The following is a 17,823-nucleotide window of genomic DNA, read 5'->3' as shown; positions in this document are numbered from 1 at the left end:
GTGTTCGTACCATAGTGTCCTCATATGGTGTCACAGCTTAGCTATAGTTTTTCACTCTTATCCTCTGTACCTCTTAGGGATGTAACCATATGAAAATTTCATATCACGGTTATTGTGACCAAAGTTATCACAGTTATCATTATTATCACAGTATTGTTGAAATTGTGCTCAAAATGTTCAAAAAGTACTAATACACACACTGAAATAATTTAACCAAGTTGTATTTTGAAAAAAAAAAACCAAACAAAAAACCAAATACAATAATAGTCCCAGTGTCCCCTCTGTTGCAGAAACATTCAAATATTAACCCTTAGTGGTCTGAGCCTATTTTGGCCGTTTTTCCGCACTTTCGATTTTGCCTTTATGTACTATATAAACAAATGTTTACTATACCCATGTTTGGTATCTTTTTTTTTCAGCACAACTTCATATATATCTGCCCATTATTTTTTCACTTTAACTTACTATATCAACACAAAAGGCCAGAAAACACAAAAAATATATAAAATCCGATTTGAAAAATGTATATAATTATTTGCATAAATAACACAAAGACGCTTAACGCACCTTTTCAAAGACTTTAAAAGTGAATATTGATTCCAAATATTAGGTATGTAAAATTAAAATTGTAATAAATTAAAACTATACTCAACTAGAAGCACGCGGAGAGCGCAGACCTCCGCCAAGGCTGATCAGTGGCCCCCCCACCCCCGATCACCACCAAAATTTAATCATTTCTTCCTTATCCCGTTTCCAACAAACCCTGAAAATGTCATCCAAATCTGTCCATAACTTTTTGAGTTATGTTGCACACTAACGGACAGACAAACAAACAAACAAACAAACAAACAAACCCTGGCAAAAACATAACCTCCTTGGCGGAGGTAAATATTTGACATAAAAGCAGATCTTTACATAGGCGGTTTTTCCCCTAAAAGTGCCGTAATCAAACACGGTTATCATGATAATTAGAATTTAAACGGTAATACTAACCGTTGGCAATTTTACAGCTGTTTATCGTTATACCAGTAATCGTTACATCCCTGGTACCTCTATTGATGTTTTATCACTAGAAATACCCTACAGTGCTTTACAAAACCCAGCAGGAAGCTTTCAGGTTGAATTGGGTTTCTGACTGGAATCCAGGAGCACTCTGGTATTGTATTAGGTTTCTAAAATGAGTTGTTTTTCATGCTTCCCCTCCCCCAGGTGTCGTATGTGCTTGAAAACCTTTTATCTTATCACCCAGCTGTCTCCAAGTAATAGGATATGGTACAAAAAATACACAGAATTACATTAGAGGAACAAGCTGAATAAATGAAACCTACTGATTGCAGATGCTTCAACACTGGAGTAACACATGGTACGATTGAGTGGTCATGCTCTGTGACGTATAGAAATGATGAGCAGACCCCCACTTGTTCATTCATGGGACACTGATGGCAGGAGCACAAATGGCCGAGGTTTCTATAGGAACGGTGACGTAAGTGGTGTTTAGATCTATGGGAAATGCACATCAGTAAACAGACTCAGAAATAGGCTTCTGTGGATTTGTCCAACACATGGAAATATCAACAGTTAAAATGTCCAGTGGGAAAATCCTCCACGTCCATGAATTTATAGATCTCATATTAACTAGCCTCATATTATGTGACCAAGGTTACTATGATTAATGAAACCTAACAAAATGACGAAAACTAGAATTGTAAAAACATTTTCGTTAACTGAAATAAATAGAAACAATAATTAAAAGAAAAAAATGGTAACTAACTGAAATCGTACTGTGTGCTTACAAAACTAAAACGGATGAAGGGGGGGGGGGGGGGGTGTACAGTGAAAGTGAAACTAAAGACTCTTTACTAATTCCTCTGTTGCCACATTTCTACTACGTGGAACCAGTTCGACTCGGCTCGGCTTGTCTCCCGTTGTTGTGCACCTCATTTCCTTTCCCTTCTTACCTTCGGAAACTTGTATTTGAGGAGTTACGACGTTTGTTCCCCGCACCGGATCCGGCCCGGGCTTCACTCTGCCGCTACATTCACAAGCACCGCTGAGTAGAGAATCAAATACATGACATTCCTGTAAATGAATCCCATGTTGTGGACAAATGTTTGAGCATATTGGAGGGATTCCACCCTTTAGAAGACATGGAAGCTTTGACAGTGTTCCAGTGGACCTGGTGTGGTCTGTTTAGACCGTTTCTGCCTCAACACCATGTTGTCTACGTTCTGACCAAAACAATGCAACGTGTGTGTGACGTCATCACGCATGCACAACGAAGGCGGAATCGATAAGCAGAAATGTGAAGCAGGCACGCAAATGATTCCAAGGAATCGAGCTACTGGGAACCGGTTCTCAAAAAGAACCGGTTCTCGATTCCCATCCCTATCCATCACAGTTACATGTAGAAGGATTAAACTAGGCTGCACAGCACAAAGCCCACATGGAAGTACATTTAGTGCAAACACCTTCTGCTCTGGTCTGCAGTGATTTGGACAGAGGAATCATCCCTCACCATAATCCTGACAAATGGGTACGTGTGGTTTTGAAGGATCCCTCAAGCAGTTGTTGTTTGTCATCTGTTTATCTCTGAACAGTTCTATATGCACACCAAGTCACACAGGGAATGTGCAGTGGAAGAATACTGTTACATACATCTTTACTGTTATCAGTGTGACAAAAAGTTCAACAAAAGGCCTAATACTGCTCGGTGCTGACAGGGTAGTGGAGCATGAGTGAAACCATATCCATAAAACACGTCACACACACTTTGGCTCTCCTTGTAAAAGACTGTTTCCCTGGCTATAGTTGATTATTTTTAATGATATTTTATTCTAAGTACCTTAACCCTTATTTGGCTCCTTTTTGGGTTTCCCACAGTGCCATCTATAGAAATGTCACTTCAGCTCAGAACCCCTTGTACTGCAGTTTGTTGTTCTTTTATTGTCTTGAAGTGGTTAGAAATAAAATAGAGCCCATTCAGTTCGCTTTAACGACTCTGACCATCCCTATTATGCAATACCACTAACAGTTTGTCTCCTAGGGATACCTCCATTTGGCGTCATCTATTTCCACACAAACCATAGAGACCTCCACACTACCGTAGATTTTAGTCTTCCTATTGTCACATGCTCTGCCCTCCTTTTTTGCCTGTAGATTTGTAGACCAAAGAAAAAGGCTTTTTACCACAGCTAGCCTATCTGTCCATATCTTTTGTTTAATGTACTGTATCTGTGTTTACACCTTCCATATCTTTTTGAGCCTGTGGACTGTACATGGATTCCCTTCGAGGTTAACATCGCGTATTAGTCTGTTACTGTGGTACAATGTTGAATACTCAAGAACTGGACATTTAGAAGTTGTGGCAAGTTTGTGGTGACTTGAAGTTGCTTTCTCGCTGTTGAGTTGCTCGAATGTTGGTCCTTGTACATTATGTCTGCACAATATGAGTCAATATGCAGATATGTGCAATAATGTTCAATACCAGGGGTGTAAGAAAATATCGGTTCTGCAATATATTGTGATATTTCATTTCACAATACTGTATCGATATTAAAAAGTACGGTAGTGATATTTTTAGGTATTTACTCAGATGCAGATTTTGTGAAGGTCCATTTTTATTTTTTTGTTTATATTTTATTTATTATTGTTGAACACTTTTTTTATTAAATAATGTTCGTTCTTTTGCTGGGATCGCACAAAAATAATGTTCTGATGTTAGTTCTGAACTAATAGAATATGAACGTTTGAACAGGATCTAAAACTGTAATGTCTGTAAAACATGACTTAACTTCCTCAGACCCAGCTATGGGTTTTATGTCCACATTTGTGGACAAGAGTTTCACAACTTCATACAAAAAAAAAAAGAAAAGAAAACTGCCCACCACAAAGGACATTCCATAAAAATTTTAAAAAGTGCATCTGAAAAAACTGTTGTATCATGATGTTTCCAATATAGGCACTTATTTAATAAAAAACAAAAAAAGCTTGTACTTTGCTGACATGTCCTGGGTCTCAGGAGGTTAAATGATGAACACAGGGACATTTTGTGATCCTGTTGTGATCAATTAAAAATATGTTTAGTATTTGTGCATATTTCTAGTGTAATTCAATTTTTCAAGGAAATAATCATTTTTAAAAAAGAAACAAACAAAAAATTGCCTTTTTAACAGTATCATGATATATTGTGATATATCGTATTGTGATCCTAGTATTGTGATTTGTATCGTATCGCCTGATTCTTGCCAGTACACAGCCCTATTCAATACTATAGATACATGTGTGTGCATATAAGATTTACAGATCCTGTGTCTCTCTGCTTTAATAAATATTATCTTTAGTTTTATCAGAGGTAGCAAAGCAATGATAAAGTCAAGCCTCATGCTGCCTCATATGTAAGAGGATGATGCCAGTCTCTTCCCCACAGTGAGGCATGAAGCGTATTAACCCATAAAGACCCAGTTCTACTTTTGTGGCAGTCCCTAAATTACTTTTTCTCTATTTAATCTTTCTTAAGTGATTTATCACTGTTTATTGTAATATTATTCTCTGGGTCAAGTCACACGCTTATGTAGGGAGTGTCCGACTGCATTTTATACTGTAATTCAAAAAGTATTTAAGATAGAGACATGAATAGTACATCATTTTAACCCTCTCATGCGTAGTGGTCACTACACTGGACAGCTATTCTGCAGCTGTTCTCTTGTATATTCATGGGTTTTGTTGTTTTAGTTCCATAATGGCCAACACAGTGGACACTTATGCATCATGTAGCTTTGCTGTTCTTGATAAACCTGGTCTGCAGTAAAATGTTTGAGTGTAAATCAATTGTTATTAGACTGTAATTATCATTTTTTCTTTAACAAAATGTTTTTTTTTTTTTTTTTTTTTTTATATTATCTCCATGAAGTGTGTTTAAATATGAGAAAACATCAGATTAGCAGCATTAAAAGTGTTTTTATTTCATAGTTTTCACAGTATATCAGTAAATACACGTTTCTTGGCTTCAAAAATTAAACTCATCGTATCCGTTTGAGTGGGCATTTTTGCAACTCCATGAAAAATAGGTTCATAAAAAGCTGTCAATCGTACTTTTTTTTTTCATTCCTAAAGACGAATAAAAATTGGGGGGGGTGTCATGATTAAGGTTCTCGTAATTCATGCATGAAAGGCCTTTAAAGGTGTTATCTAGTACTTGAAGCTCATAAAAAGAAACAAAAGATACAGTGCTATATTTTGTCATAAAAATTTGAAAAACTGCATGGTTATGTAGGGAACAAAAATTATCATCGAAATTTTCCTTTTTTTATAAACGTTTTAAAAGTGCAGTTGCAAGTGTCTCCTAACTGAAAATTTGCTGAGATGTTCTTTAAGGTGTCCATTTTGATAAACCATGGATGTATTTTTTTTTTTAAATTTTTTTAAGTATAACTTTGACTTATGGCAAGAGTTTTGAAGAATGAAGTGGTTATGTAGGAAAAGAAAAGACAGGTATATAGTTTCAGTAGTTTATTCAAGCACTTCATAACAAATTTATACATTTTTATTCATATTTATGACTAGATATACAAAGGATACATATTAGCTGTAGAAAGTGACTCATTAAGCACATTTAATGCACATTTAATGCTCAGTAAAGGCTGTATTTTGTGTTTTTTTTCAGTGAAAGGCAGGAATTTTCTATATTTAATTCACTGATCATGGAGATGTTCATTAAAGCACTGATTAAAGTTGAGGGTGTGATGCACCACCATAGATGAAGGCATGAGCTAAAAGCCTCAGTTGTTACTTAAATGTTCGTCCACAGTGGCTCAGATCAGGCAGAAAGATGGAAAACAGCTGAACAATACTGGGGCGCAGTAACAAGGCCTTGGGTGGACACACATACACACAAAGGGTCCTTTGTCTTCCTGTCCCTGGGTACTGTAGGGGTGCAGTAGGCCCCGTCTGCCAACATGGGGCCAGTCCCCCTGGACTGTCCAGGAGCTCGGGGGTGGGGTGTATTCAGGACACACACTGAGTCCTCTCCTTACTTGTACACACTGATATAATGTTCTTTTTTCACCCATTGTGTTTTGTAATTTATGGGTCATTCCTCTTACTGATCGTTCTGTTCCTGCCTACTTTACTTTCTTCTCTGAAATATTTGGCATAAATTACATATTTAGGTTTGTCTCTTAAACAGGTATAATGGACATGGAATATACTATTTTGTCTTTTGGCAGTTTTTAGTTTACAATGCTGGACAAACAGTCCTGTTTTTTTTCACGGTTTTTTGCAAACTGTTACTACTGATGATGACTGACTGACTTTTTTGGACTAAAGTCAGAAAACATGGCACGTTTATATCCCATAAAGACCCAAACAGATTTTGGAAAAAATGCCAGATCGGCAGCCGATACCGATCTGTAGATTGGATTGGGACATCCGGAGGCGACGTCACCTTTCTAAGGGACAGAGCTCCATGGGAACCCTAAACCTAACTGTGGGAGAGATATAGGCTGACAGGCGCTGAGTAGTTTAGTATTCTATGGTAGTACTGTTGTGTAGATTTTCTAGTGTAGTAGGAACAGTGATGTTTTGGCCCCGGGGGTACTGGTCAACACTAAATGTTTCAATCACAGCCCTGCGTTGTAAACTCCTCCCTGTAGCTCACTCACTCATTCTGACGTACTCTAGCCTACTCAGGCTGTGACTCTGCTCAGACTGTGAATGTACGGCACGCTGTAACCGATGCTTTTTAGTGTAATCCATTACTTGTGAGACATATTTCAATTTCAAAGAGCAATAAACTATCAGCTTACCTCCCAGTAGTATAACACAAGGGAAGAAGTGGGTTTAATGTGGAAGGTGTAGCTGGTGCTGGAGCCAGGTCAAACCAACCAATAGAAACTCTTCTCTCATCCATCAGCGTAGGCCCCGCCCATTAAGTGCAGTTTAACTCGCAAGCAAAACTTTTGAACTTGCAAGCAAAGAGGACTGATTTATAAGCAAAATGATGTTTTTTTTGATTGTCACTTATTGTCTTTTGCTCTCAAATCTCTTTTTTTCTGTTGCTAATCTATTCTATTTGATCAATCAATAAAGACACAAATGTCTCTGATATTGTAATAAATGGTGATAAATCACTTAGAAATGTTAAATAGAGAGAAAAACTGCCATAAAAGTAGCACTGGGTCTTTTTGAGTTAAATATTATATCATGTGTCAAGTACTAGTTTAACTTTGAGAGGCTGAAGGTCAACGTCACATTTTCTAAAAACCTCTGTGGTCTCAAGGTATTGTTTGCAAATTTATTTGACTTGTTTTTGGAGCTGTTGAATCAAATTTTGTGTGAATTCGCATGTATTTGTACATCATTTTAAGTCATTATCTCTGTGAAGCTAGTGTAATTATTGGGACTTGAGTGTTTTATATCACTGCCTGGGTGGAGATTTATTCTCTCTGCGTTTTAGCTGCCAAACTGCCAGTCTGCAGAACTGGAAAAACATTCATTAGGTCTCCACCAAATGTTGTGAAATTTCATTTTTGAAATGTCAATATTTTAGAAGATGACAGTGCTTCCATGTTCACTATGGAGCCTCTGAACGTCCAAATGGGTCATATCTGATGACCATGGAAAGATGACAAACTGCATTTTACACCAATTATTTACATGTATTGATAGGATTAGTGGATCAACAGGGATTAAACGTTTTACATCAGTAGATGCTTTTGGTTGGAGTTGGATGTTTAGGTTTTTATGGATTAAAAATGTATATGTTTCAACAATTAGGAAGGAGAAATGTTACTGGATAACAAACCAAGGTTATTATCATTAATGAAAACTAACGAAATGACGAAAACTAGAATTGTAAAAACATTTTTGTTAACTGAAATGAATAAAAACTATAATTAAAAGAAAAAAAACAATAACTAACTGAAACTGTAAACTGTACTGTGTGCTTATAAAACTAACTAAAACGTATACAAATTCTGGATAAAATTCCCTTCGTTTCCATCTTTTGTCAGTGTTGGATTGATATGAAATCGATTTATTTCCCTCAAGCAATTTTAGCTGCTGGCACCATATGATATTTAACGGTCCGTCACTTCTTGTCACTTGTCATTTAGTCGTCTTCTGGTCCCCACTCTACCTGGAAACATGGAGACTAAAGTTGAGAGAAAGCAGCAGAGTCCTGTCTGGGATTTATTTGAATACGACGGAGAAGAAGAGAAAAGATGTAAAGAGACTAAAACTAAACTAAAACTAAGCATTTAGAAAAAAAACAAAAACTAATAAAAACTAGCAAACCTGCTCTAAAAACTAATTAAAACGAACTGAATTAGAGAAAAAAAAGTCAAAACTAAATAAAACTAAACTATAATGAAAAATCCAAAACTATTATTACCTTGTAACAAACCACTGTTATGCATATAATCACTGCATTTGTAGGTCATGTGTACCATAAATTCTTCACAGCTCAAACATTTTTAATATTTAATCTGATGTGACGTATTTGATGTGAGAAGGAATATATGAAACCCCCAGATTTAAGAAATTCTTGATCATAAAGAAAACACACAGAAATAAACAGGAAATCATGTGAGTTGGAGGCTGGATGGCGTCATTTCCAGATTACAGTAGCAGCTCCTAAAATGCCAGATTATCACATGGTGTATCCAGCCACAACCCCCGCACCCCACCCCTTTTCTGGGGCACTTTAACCCCAATCACCATGGCAACCTGTCACTGTGCCTTCCGTTGGTGTTTGGAAGTCAGATGCCTGTGTGTAGATGTGAAGTGGAGATCTCTCTGTCTGGTACGGTCTGTTCAGACACACCTACTGAAACCACCAGGGCTTCAGGTTCACTTTTTCCTCTGTCTCTGGATTTGAAACCATCAAACACAAATCTGTGTGCAACACGTAGATTTAAACTCAAAGCCAAAAGTCTTCGCAAAGTTTTGAGGCAGTGACAAAATAAGTGTCTGATTAGTTTAGTTTGTTTATTTATTAGTTTCTTTCATAGCATTAAAGTAAATCTGCTTCTACATCTCAGTAAATTGACCATATTATGAATGAAAATTAGCAGAAAGAAGAACAATCTTAGATTTTCTGCCTCTTTAACAAAATACTTGTTTGCGTCTACAATAGTAATTCTAAACACAATTGTGAAATCAACCTCTTAATACAGTATCTGCATCACTGGCTGCTGCAATTCAATTATTTGCACGAAGAAATCAAACAATTTGTTACCTCTGCCAAGGAGGTTAGGTTTTAGCCAGGGTTTGTTTGTTTGTTTCTTTGTTGGTTAGTTAGCAATTTAACTGAAAAAGTTATGGACGGATTTTGATGAAATTTTCAGGAAATGTCCAAAATGGGACGAGTAACAAATGATTAGATTTTGGGAATGATCTGGATCACTGTCTGGGCCCAGGAATTTTAAAAGGATTCTTTATCATTGGGAGATAGGGATATTTTCAGCATATGTATGTGTAACTCCACAATGAATGGTCAGAGTGCTTGGTAAAAAAAATACAAAATAAGTTCCCAACAGGTTCTACAAGATACTGAAGACTGATCTGGATCCTCACAAAATTCTGGATACCATGATCCAGAACAGGAAAAAAAAGAGTGGAGTTTTAGAATTTTCCTCTCAACAAGGGAACAAATTATGGTATTGACATGCAACAAACACCAAAATGAAGCTATGACAGTGTGAAATCTGAAGTGTGCCAACCGATTTGTTTTCAGCAACTATGGAGGTAGATCCAGGAGAAAAGCGCCATTTCCGAGAAAGTGATTTTCGTTAATAAATTCTGAACTAATCATGATATCAAAGTGAATCCAATTGCTAAAGGTATGTTTTCTTGGTTAAGGAATCTAATAATGCAAATTAAATGAATGCTAAACTATTATATTTGGAGTAAATCAAAGCTATAGAGGTAGATGAAAAAGGATAATATCAGTGCTAAGGGTCAAAGTCCAGGTATTATTTTTCGTAGATCACAGCATGGAAGACTGAGCTGCCCTGGCAGAGGTCTGCGCTCTCTGAGTGCTTTTCTTGTTCATTATTACCTCCGCCAAGGAGGTTCTGTTTTTGCCAGGGTTTGTTTGTTTGTCTGTCTGTTTGTCTGTCCGTTAGTGTGCAACATAACTCAAAAAGTTATGGACAGATTTGGATGAAATTTTCAGGGTTTGTTGAAAATGGGATAAGGAAGAAATTATTAAATTTTGGGGGTGATCAGGGGTGGGGGGGCCCACGGGGGGGGCGGAGACCAGAAAATTTCATCAAAATCTGTCCATAACTTTTTGAGTTATGTTGCACACTAACGGACAGACAGACAGACAAACAAACCCTGGCAAAAACATAACCTCCTTGGCGTGGGGGGGCCCATGGGGGGGGGGGGGGGGGGGGGCACTGATCAGCCTTGGCGGAGGTCTGCGCTCTCCGAGTGCTTCTAGTTTCTCACTTACTTTAACCATAACCTAACAGCCAAACATTATGGAAAGAAAAAAACTGAGCAAAAAAGCTTACAATAAGAATAAAACATAAATGATTAACAAAAATATCCTTTTACATCATTAGCTCACCTGCCGACAGGTCAAGAGAGCTAATGTGAAGGCGCTGTGTGTGGCGTCGTCATTGTGTTTGGTAGCAGTTTCTCCAAACATCCTCTCTGCTGATACTACTGGTTAGATTCATTTCAAATTTAACATGTAGCTTCCTTTGGACAATGTCTCCAAAGTTTTAGTCACAGTTGTGAGAAATTCAAATTTTTTAAATATTACACATTTGCCTTTACTTATAATGGGCCATAGTTTGATGGTTTATAACATGGAAATGGTTAGAAATATCAGTATAGTTACTATTTAGCACTAATAGGAAGTCATATATGGACTTTTATTGAATTTGTTGAGTTATTGGCCAGTGAAAGTACCACCCACTTCTACTGGGAGCTAGATCTCCTGCATCAAGACGACAGAACTCTAACATAGTGGCAGAACCTGACAACCTTGCAAATTCAATGTGTTATTGATTCTTGATAGAACAAGCCGGTGAGATATAGGGACATTGGTCATATTTTTTTGCGCAAACATACACATGAACTTACCAGGTTTTCACATATCAACACCAAGGTTATTATCGTTAACAAAAACTAACGAAACGACGAAAACTAGAATTGGAAAAATATTTTTGTAAACTGAAATAAATAAAAACTATAATTAAAAGAAAAAGCGAGAACTAACTGAAACTGTATTGTGTGCTTACAAAACTAACTAAAACATATAAAATTATGGATAGAATTCCCTTTGTTTTCGTCTTTGTCACCATACGACACTCCACAGTCCGTCACTTCTCGTCACTTGTGGTTTCCAGTCGTCTTCTGGTCCCCACTCTACCTGGAAACATGGAGACTAAAGTTGGGAGAAAGCAGCAGAGTCCTGTCTGGGATTTATTTGAATACGACGACAGAGAAGAAGAGAAAAGATATTTTAAAAAAAAACTAAAACTAAACTGAAAGTCAACTAAAACTAAGCATTTAGAAAAAAACTAAAACTAATAAAAACTAGCAAACCTGCTCTAAAAACTAATTAAAACTAACTGAATTAGAGAAAAAAAAAGTCTAAACTAAATAAAACTAAACTCTAATTAAAAATCCAACACTATTAAACCTTGATCAAAACAGAACTGAATGAAAAAAATATATAAATTCAATGTTTAATTACATACAATTAATACAGATTTAAACACTTCCATTACTGTCCTGGATTTGACTGCTTTTCCTCATCTTCATATTTATTTTTTAAATGGCATTTTATATATTCATTTTTGCTGGTATATGTTTTTACTTTGCTTTAATTCATCTGTTTGACTGTACCATAATTTAACCCCTGCCATTGAAATGCATATCCCTTTTACAGTAGTTCTGACACAGTTAGAAATGAGAATAAACACTTCTTTTTTGTTTTTCGTATCACACAGGTTAAATCCACTTTAAGACATACATCCAATCTGTAGAACTGCTGATATTTTCATAGTTTCATACTTTTAAAAATTATTTTGTCTTGATAAGGTTTTTCATCATATCTCTTTTATGACCAGAGTAACAGATCAGGGTTCGTGCACGCCAGCATGTGATGCACAGTCTGCATTCCGGTGTTGTAATGTGATGTAATGTTGCTTCAGGACTCTTCTCTGATCTGCTTTTACCTTTTCTCAGACCCACCCTGTGTTGTTACCTGGCACTTACAAAGTTCTAACAATGCTCACTTGTATTCATGTGCCCTTGTGTAATATTACTAGTACAGTTTTCTCATGACCCTGCTTGATTTTTGTCTGTGTCTTCCATCAGAAAAAAGCCAAAGGAGAGGAGCTGTTTGACCAGATCATGTACCATCTGGACATCGTAGAGAAAGACTACTTCGGACTTCGCTTTATGGACGCAGCACAAGTGGCAGTAAGAAATATAGATAATACTTTACACTTCGGTAAGACCCAGTATACAGTCATATCAGTGAGAGATATTACATGGTTTTCCATAAAATTGAAACATTTAATAAGGAGGACTTCAGTGTTGGTTGGATTCAAGGAGTTTTCTTTTGGAAGTTACAGGAACATGTGCAGGAACAACATCAGACACTTTCTAAAGTAGTTCACTGAGGGCCAACCACAACCTTTACATCTGGGAAAAGTACTTTACTATAGATCAGGGGTCTCAAACATGCGGCACGGGGGCCAAATGCAGCCCACCAAAGGTTCTAATCTGGCCCGTGGGATGAATTTGCAAAGTGCAAAAATTCCCCAGTCGAGGCTGTGGAACTCATTTTAGTTCAGGTTCCACATACAGACCAGTATGATCTACAGTCAAATAATAACAGCAGAATAACTGACAAAAAATAATGACTCCATATTTTCTTCTCGGTTTGATGTGGGAAAAAATATTACATTATATCTGTAAATAATGACAACTTCAAATTTTTGTCTTTGTTGTAGTGCAAAAAAACCCCAATAAATTATGAAAATATTTACATTTCCAAACTATCCTGTAACAATAAAATGTGAATAACCTGAACAAATATGAACAACCTGAAATGTCTAAAGAAAATTCAGCACAATTTTAACAATTTTCTGCCTGTTCCTCAGTGTTTAGTGTCTTTGTAGATCTGATCCATAATGCACATGTAGAAATGGTAAATTGAGGCAGAATATTGTTAAAATTGCACTTATTTTTCTTAAGAAATTTCAGTTTTTTCAGGTTATTCACATCTTTTTTTGTTTCATAAGTTTATAAAAGTAAGTATTTTCATAATTTAATGAGTTTTTTTGCACTAACACAAAGACAACAATTTGGAGTTGTCATTATTTATAGGTTATTATGCTATTATTTTATTGGTCCAGCCCACTTCAGATCAAATCGGGCCGAATGTGGAACCTGAAAGAAAATGAGTTTGAGAGCCCTGACATAGATAGTTTTGATGCTGTTGTGGAAGGCCAAGCCTGAGTGGATGGATTTTGGGTGGAAGACAGACTCAGAAACATTGTCCCAGGATAAAAGGTGTTTATTTAAAAAAAGGTGTCACCAAGCTTCCTGTGTTACAAAAATATTTACAATAAAAAAATTAACATTTGACACAGCTTAACCGAAGAAAACTAAATATATTGAATTAAATTGACTTAACATAACATGCACTCAGTTACACCACTGGATGTCCTCTCTCCTCCTCATCAACCTTCAACTGCCTTTTATATTCTGTTGAAGACACCAGTGCATTTGGGTCAAACCATACAGCAGTCAAACTCCCACTTCCTCTGGGGAAAAATAGAACAGAAACATATATTTCTTCTACATTTCCCAGAGAGCGTCTCCCCCTGCCTTTAACTTGTAATGTTTTACCAACACTTAATCTATAATCATATACCAAATAATACATTTCCAATTTAAAATGACCAACACCCCTCTAGTTGCTTGCATCATTGATGATGTCAGCAGGGCTATAAAAGCAGGAAGTAGGGGAGTACTTCCTCTCTTTGTCTCTGGAACACATGGTGGGTATGGTAAGTAGGAATTTAACAAAATTAAACTCAAAGAATAGACAACTGAACCAATAAACCAATTTAAACTTCACTATACTTGTCAGTGTATGATTTTAACAAGAACCGATGTAGATGATGATGATGATATGAGGATTTTTTTTTTTTTTTGTATTGCTTGTTTTATACTCTCCTTGTTAGCCAGATGGTGTCCTTGAGTGCCAAGAAAGGCACCTGTAAATAAAATTTATTTTTATTTTTATTATTATTATTATTATTATTATTATTATTATTATTATTATTATTATTATTATTATTATTATTATCTGTAACCAAACATAATGCAAACTCAAACAAACCTGGGATAGCCTGTGTTTGCACATTACAGATTAAAGGTGGAATAATTGTAAGCAGCAGAGATGTGGACTCGAGTCACATGACTTGGACTCAAGTCAGACTCTAGTCATTCATTTGATGACTTCAGACTCGACTTGACAAAATGTAGGAAGACTTGCAACTCGACTTGAACTTGAACACCAGTGATGTGTGACTTCACTCAGACTTCAGCCTTATGACTTGGAAAGACCTGATACATTACCCAAAACTTTAAGATTAAAGAGTGTGTCATTTAAAAAGTGCGCTAATCAAGTCATGTCATAGCTCCTTCACTGAGCGATGCAATCCACCTCTCTCTCTCTCTCACTGCCTCGGTGTGCTTGTGTGACCGGTCAGCAGTAGGGGTGGGAATTGAAAACTGGGTCCGACTTACAACTGGTTCCAATTGATCAATTCCATCAGAATTGTACACCTCATCAATTCTTCTTAACGATTCTCTCATTTCTCAGCACGATGTTTTCTGGTTTTTCCTACATCGCGTCGCAGTACACATGGACCAGGTCTGAGCGCACCACAGACCAGGACCTCCAGAGTAACTGGACCATATGCCACTATTGGGATTTGTCTGTCACTCATCAGGAGTGCCACCCCTGACCAGTCTGGATCAGATCAGCCTAACATGTTTTTAAATCCTCATTCTTTCAGAATATTTACATTTGTTCATTAAACAGTTCAGGAAAATATGACTATGTTACACTTTCTGTTTGTGTGTGTACAATAGTGTATGTGTGTGACATTATTAATAATTTAATCTGGAAAATGGTCAAACAAACGCCACTATGACCTGTCCAACTACTGTTTTTTTCCCACTCAAAAAACCACTCAGGAATCGATAGGAGACTTGATAAGGAATTGGACTGATAAGCAGAATTGACAACGGCATTGATATTATTAAAATCCTATCAGGTCCCACCCCTAATGAGCACTTTATTTTTGTTCACGTTTGTTCAATTATTTTATCAAACATGTTTTGATAAATAAATGCTGATTTTAAAAAATGTGCATCTAATTGTAATCTATTATTACCGTTAAAAAGACCTGAAATTCAAAGTTTAGGACTTGGGACTCGACTTGGGACTTAACAGTCTTGACTTGGGACTTGAGGACAAAGACTTACTTGTGACTTGCAAAACACTGACTTGGTCCCACCTCTGGTTAACACAAATAGCTAACAAGCTTGGTTAAATTAGAAGGTAAAATGATGGTAAAGGGACAAATGGTGTGGTTCTCACCCACTCTGTCACAGCTGTCATCATGGATGTTTCATTAGTTTGACTGTAAACCCCTGACTTAGACTTAGTGCAAACCCAAAAATAAGGAACATAAGCCAATCTAAGAGTTCCCTGCCTTGGTTTTGGGGATGGTCTCAGTATTTTCACTTGTACGTAAAGCCTGACACACCTCCTGTACTGAGTTACAGCTGCTAATGTAGAAGTGAGCATTGGCTGTTATTAGGAGGGTCTGTTGTAATTGGCCACAATGGCAATGAAGGGAAGTAATCCGATTTTTATCCATTTTTGTCAGTCTAATATTTTTTACTTCACTGTTCACATCATTCCACTGTTGCTGTCAACAGCTGGATTTTAACCAATAAAGACTAGGGCTGTAAGAAAATATGGGTTCTGCAATATATCGTGATATTTCATTTCACAATACTGTATTGATATTAAAAAGTACTGTATCGATATTTTTAGGTGTTTATTCAAATGAAGATATTGCGGAGGTTCATTTTGTTTTTCTTTTTTGTTTATATTTCATTTATTATTGTTTAACACTATTTATTAAATAATGGTTATTTGAAGCATCCTAAAAGGCCTTTTTACTGTCTGAGAGGCAGATGGTAGTTCCTTTGTTGGGATTGAACTAAAATACTGTTCTGACATTAGTTCTGAACTAATAGAATATGGACATTTTAACAGGATCTTAAACTGTAATGTCTGTGAAACATAATTTCAGTTTCAACACCGGAACATTTTGTGATATAGCATTAGATCCTGTTGTGATCAAATAAAAATGTGTTTAGTATTTGTGCAGATTCCTGGTGTAATTCAATTCTTCCAGGAAATAATGATTTTATAAAAAGAAACAAACAAACAAAAATGGCCTTTTTAACAGTATCATAATATATCATGATATATCGTATCATGATCCTAGTATTGTGATTTGTATTGCATCGCCACATTCTTGCCAATACACAGCCCTGATAAAGACCCAGACATCCACCGCTGACCAAAAGTATCGATTGATGTAAAGTATTTAATACCTGTTGATCCACTAATCCTATCAATACATGTAACATTTGTGAACATTCAGAGGCTCCGCAATGAACATGGAAACACAGTCATCTTCGACAACACAGTAAAACCCATGTAATTTGATAAATGACAGTGGTTGTACGTGCTTGTGTTTATATTCAGGTAATGATAAATTTAGTTGGAAAAAGTAACTTGTTTGTTTCACTATAACAGTTTTTGGATTTAATCTGAGCTTTACTGAGCGTCTATATCACAGGTGACAAACATGCGGCCCGGGGGCCAAATCCGGCCCACCAAAGGGTCCAGTCTGGCCTTGGGATGAATTTGTGAAATGCAAAAATTATGCTAAGATATTAACAGTTCTTTTAGTTCAGGTTCCACATTCAGACCAATTCAATCTGCAGTGGACAGGACCAGTCAAATACTATCCTAATAACATAAAAATAATGACAACTCCAAATTTTTCTCTATTTACACATGTATTTACACTAAAACAAAGTATAATTTCGCAAAAAATGTGAATAACCTGAACAAATATGAACAACCGGAAATGTCGTAGGAGAAGTAAGTACAATTTTAACAATATTCTGCCTGTTATTAAATGTTTTGTGTGTTTGTAGATCCACTGTGATCTGTAAGTTATAATGTACATGTGGAAATGATAAACTGAGGAAGAATATTGTTAAAATTACACTTATTTTTTCAGTTTGTTCATGTGATTCACATTGTTTGAAAGGATAGTTTGTAGATGTAAACCTGTTCATAATGTAAATTTACTTTTTTTTGGCTCTAAAACATAGAGAAAAGTTTGGAGTTGATATTATTTATATATTATTATGTTATTATTTTACTGGTTCGGCCCACTGCAGATCAAATTTAGCTGAATGTGGAACTGAACTAAAATGAGTTTGACAGCCCTGGCCCTGGTCTGTATGATCAGTAAATTAAATGTAGGAAAACACCTGATTTTTACAGACAATTCAAAATGCACAGGATAATATTGTAATAAATGGTGACAAATCACTTGGGAGACAAAAAAAAAAAATCATTTGGACATTGTGACAAAACAGTTGTGGATCTTTAAGAGTTAAATTTCAAATCGGTCTTCAGTCCCAGACTTTTCTTGTCATCGAATGGGCTAAATTGGATTGATTATG

The 17,823-nt window shown here is 36.3% G+C and overlaps 1 protein-coding gene across 5 annotated transcripts in view; it reads left to right on the top strand.

Moving 5' to 3' along the window:
• epb41l5 (erythrocyte membrane protein band 4.1 like 5) overlaps positions 1–17,823 on the top strand; it is an 81,940-nt gene that overhangs the window by 8,598 nt on the left and 55,519 nt on the right. For all 5 annotated transcript variants that reach the window (XR_003934300.1, XM_030124497.1, XM_030124496.1 and 2 more), the window contains exon 3: positions 12,337–12,441. Coding sequence is in view for 4 of the 5 variants with exons in the window: in XM_030124497.1 (XP_029980357.1) it covers positions 12,337–12,441 (105 nt within the window). In the remaining variant the exon portion in view is untranslated. The remainder of the gene's footprint in view (positions 1–12,336; positions 12,442–17,823) is intronic.

The sequence above is a fragment of the Sphaeramia orbicularis genome, chromosome 21 (genome assembly GCF_902148855.1).
Source record: "Sphaeramia orbicularis chromosome 21, fSphaOr1.1, whole genome shotgun sequence".
NCBI classification, from domain to species: domain Eukaryota; kingdom Metazoa; phylum Chordata; class Actinopteri; order Kurtiformes; family Apogonidae; genus Sphaeramia; species Sphaeramia orbicularis.
Note: the sequence above shows the minus strand (reverse complement) of the source record. Positions and strands in the feature narration are given on the sequence as shown.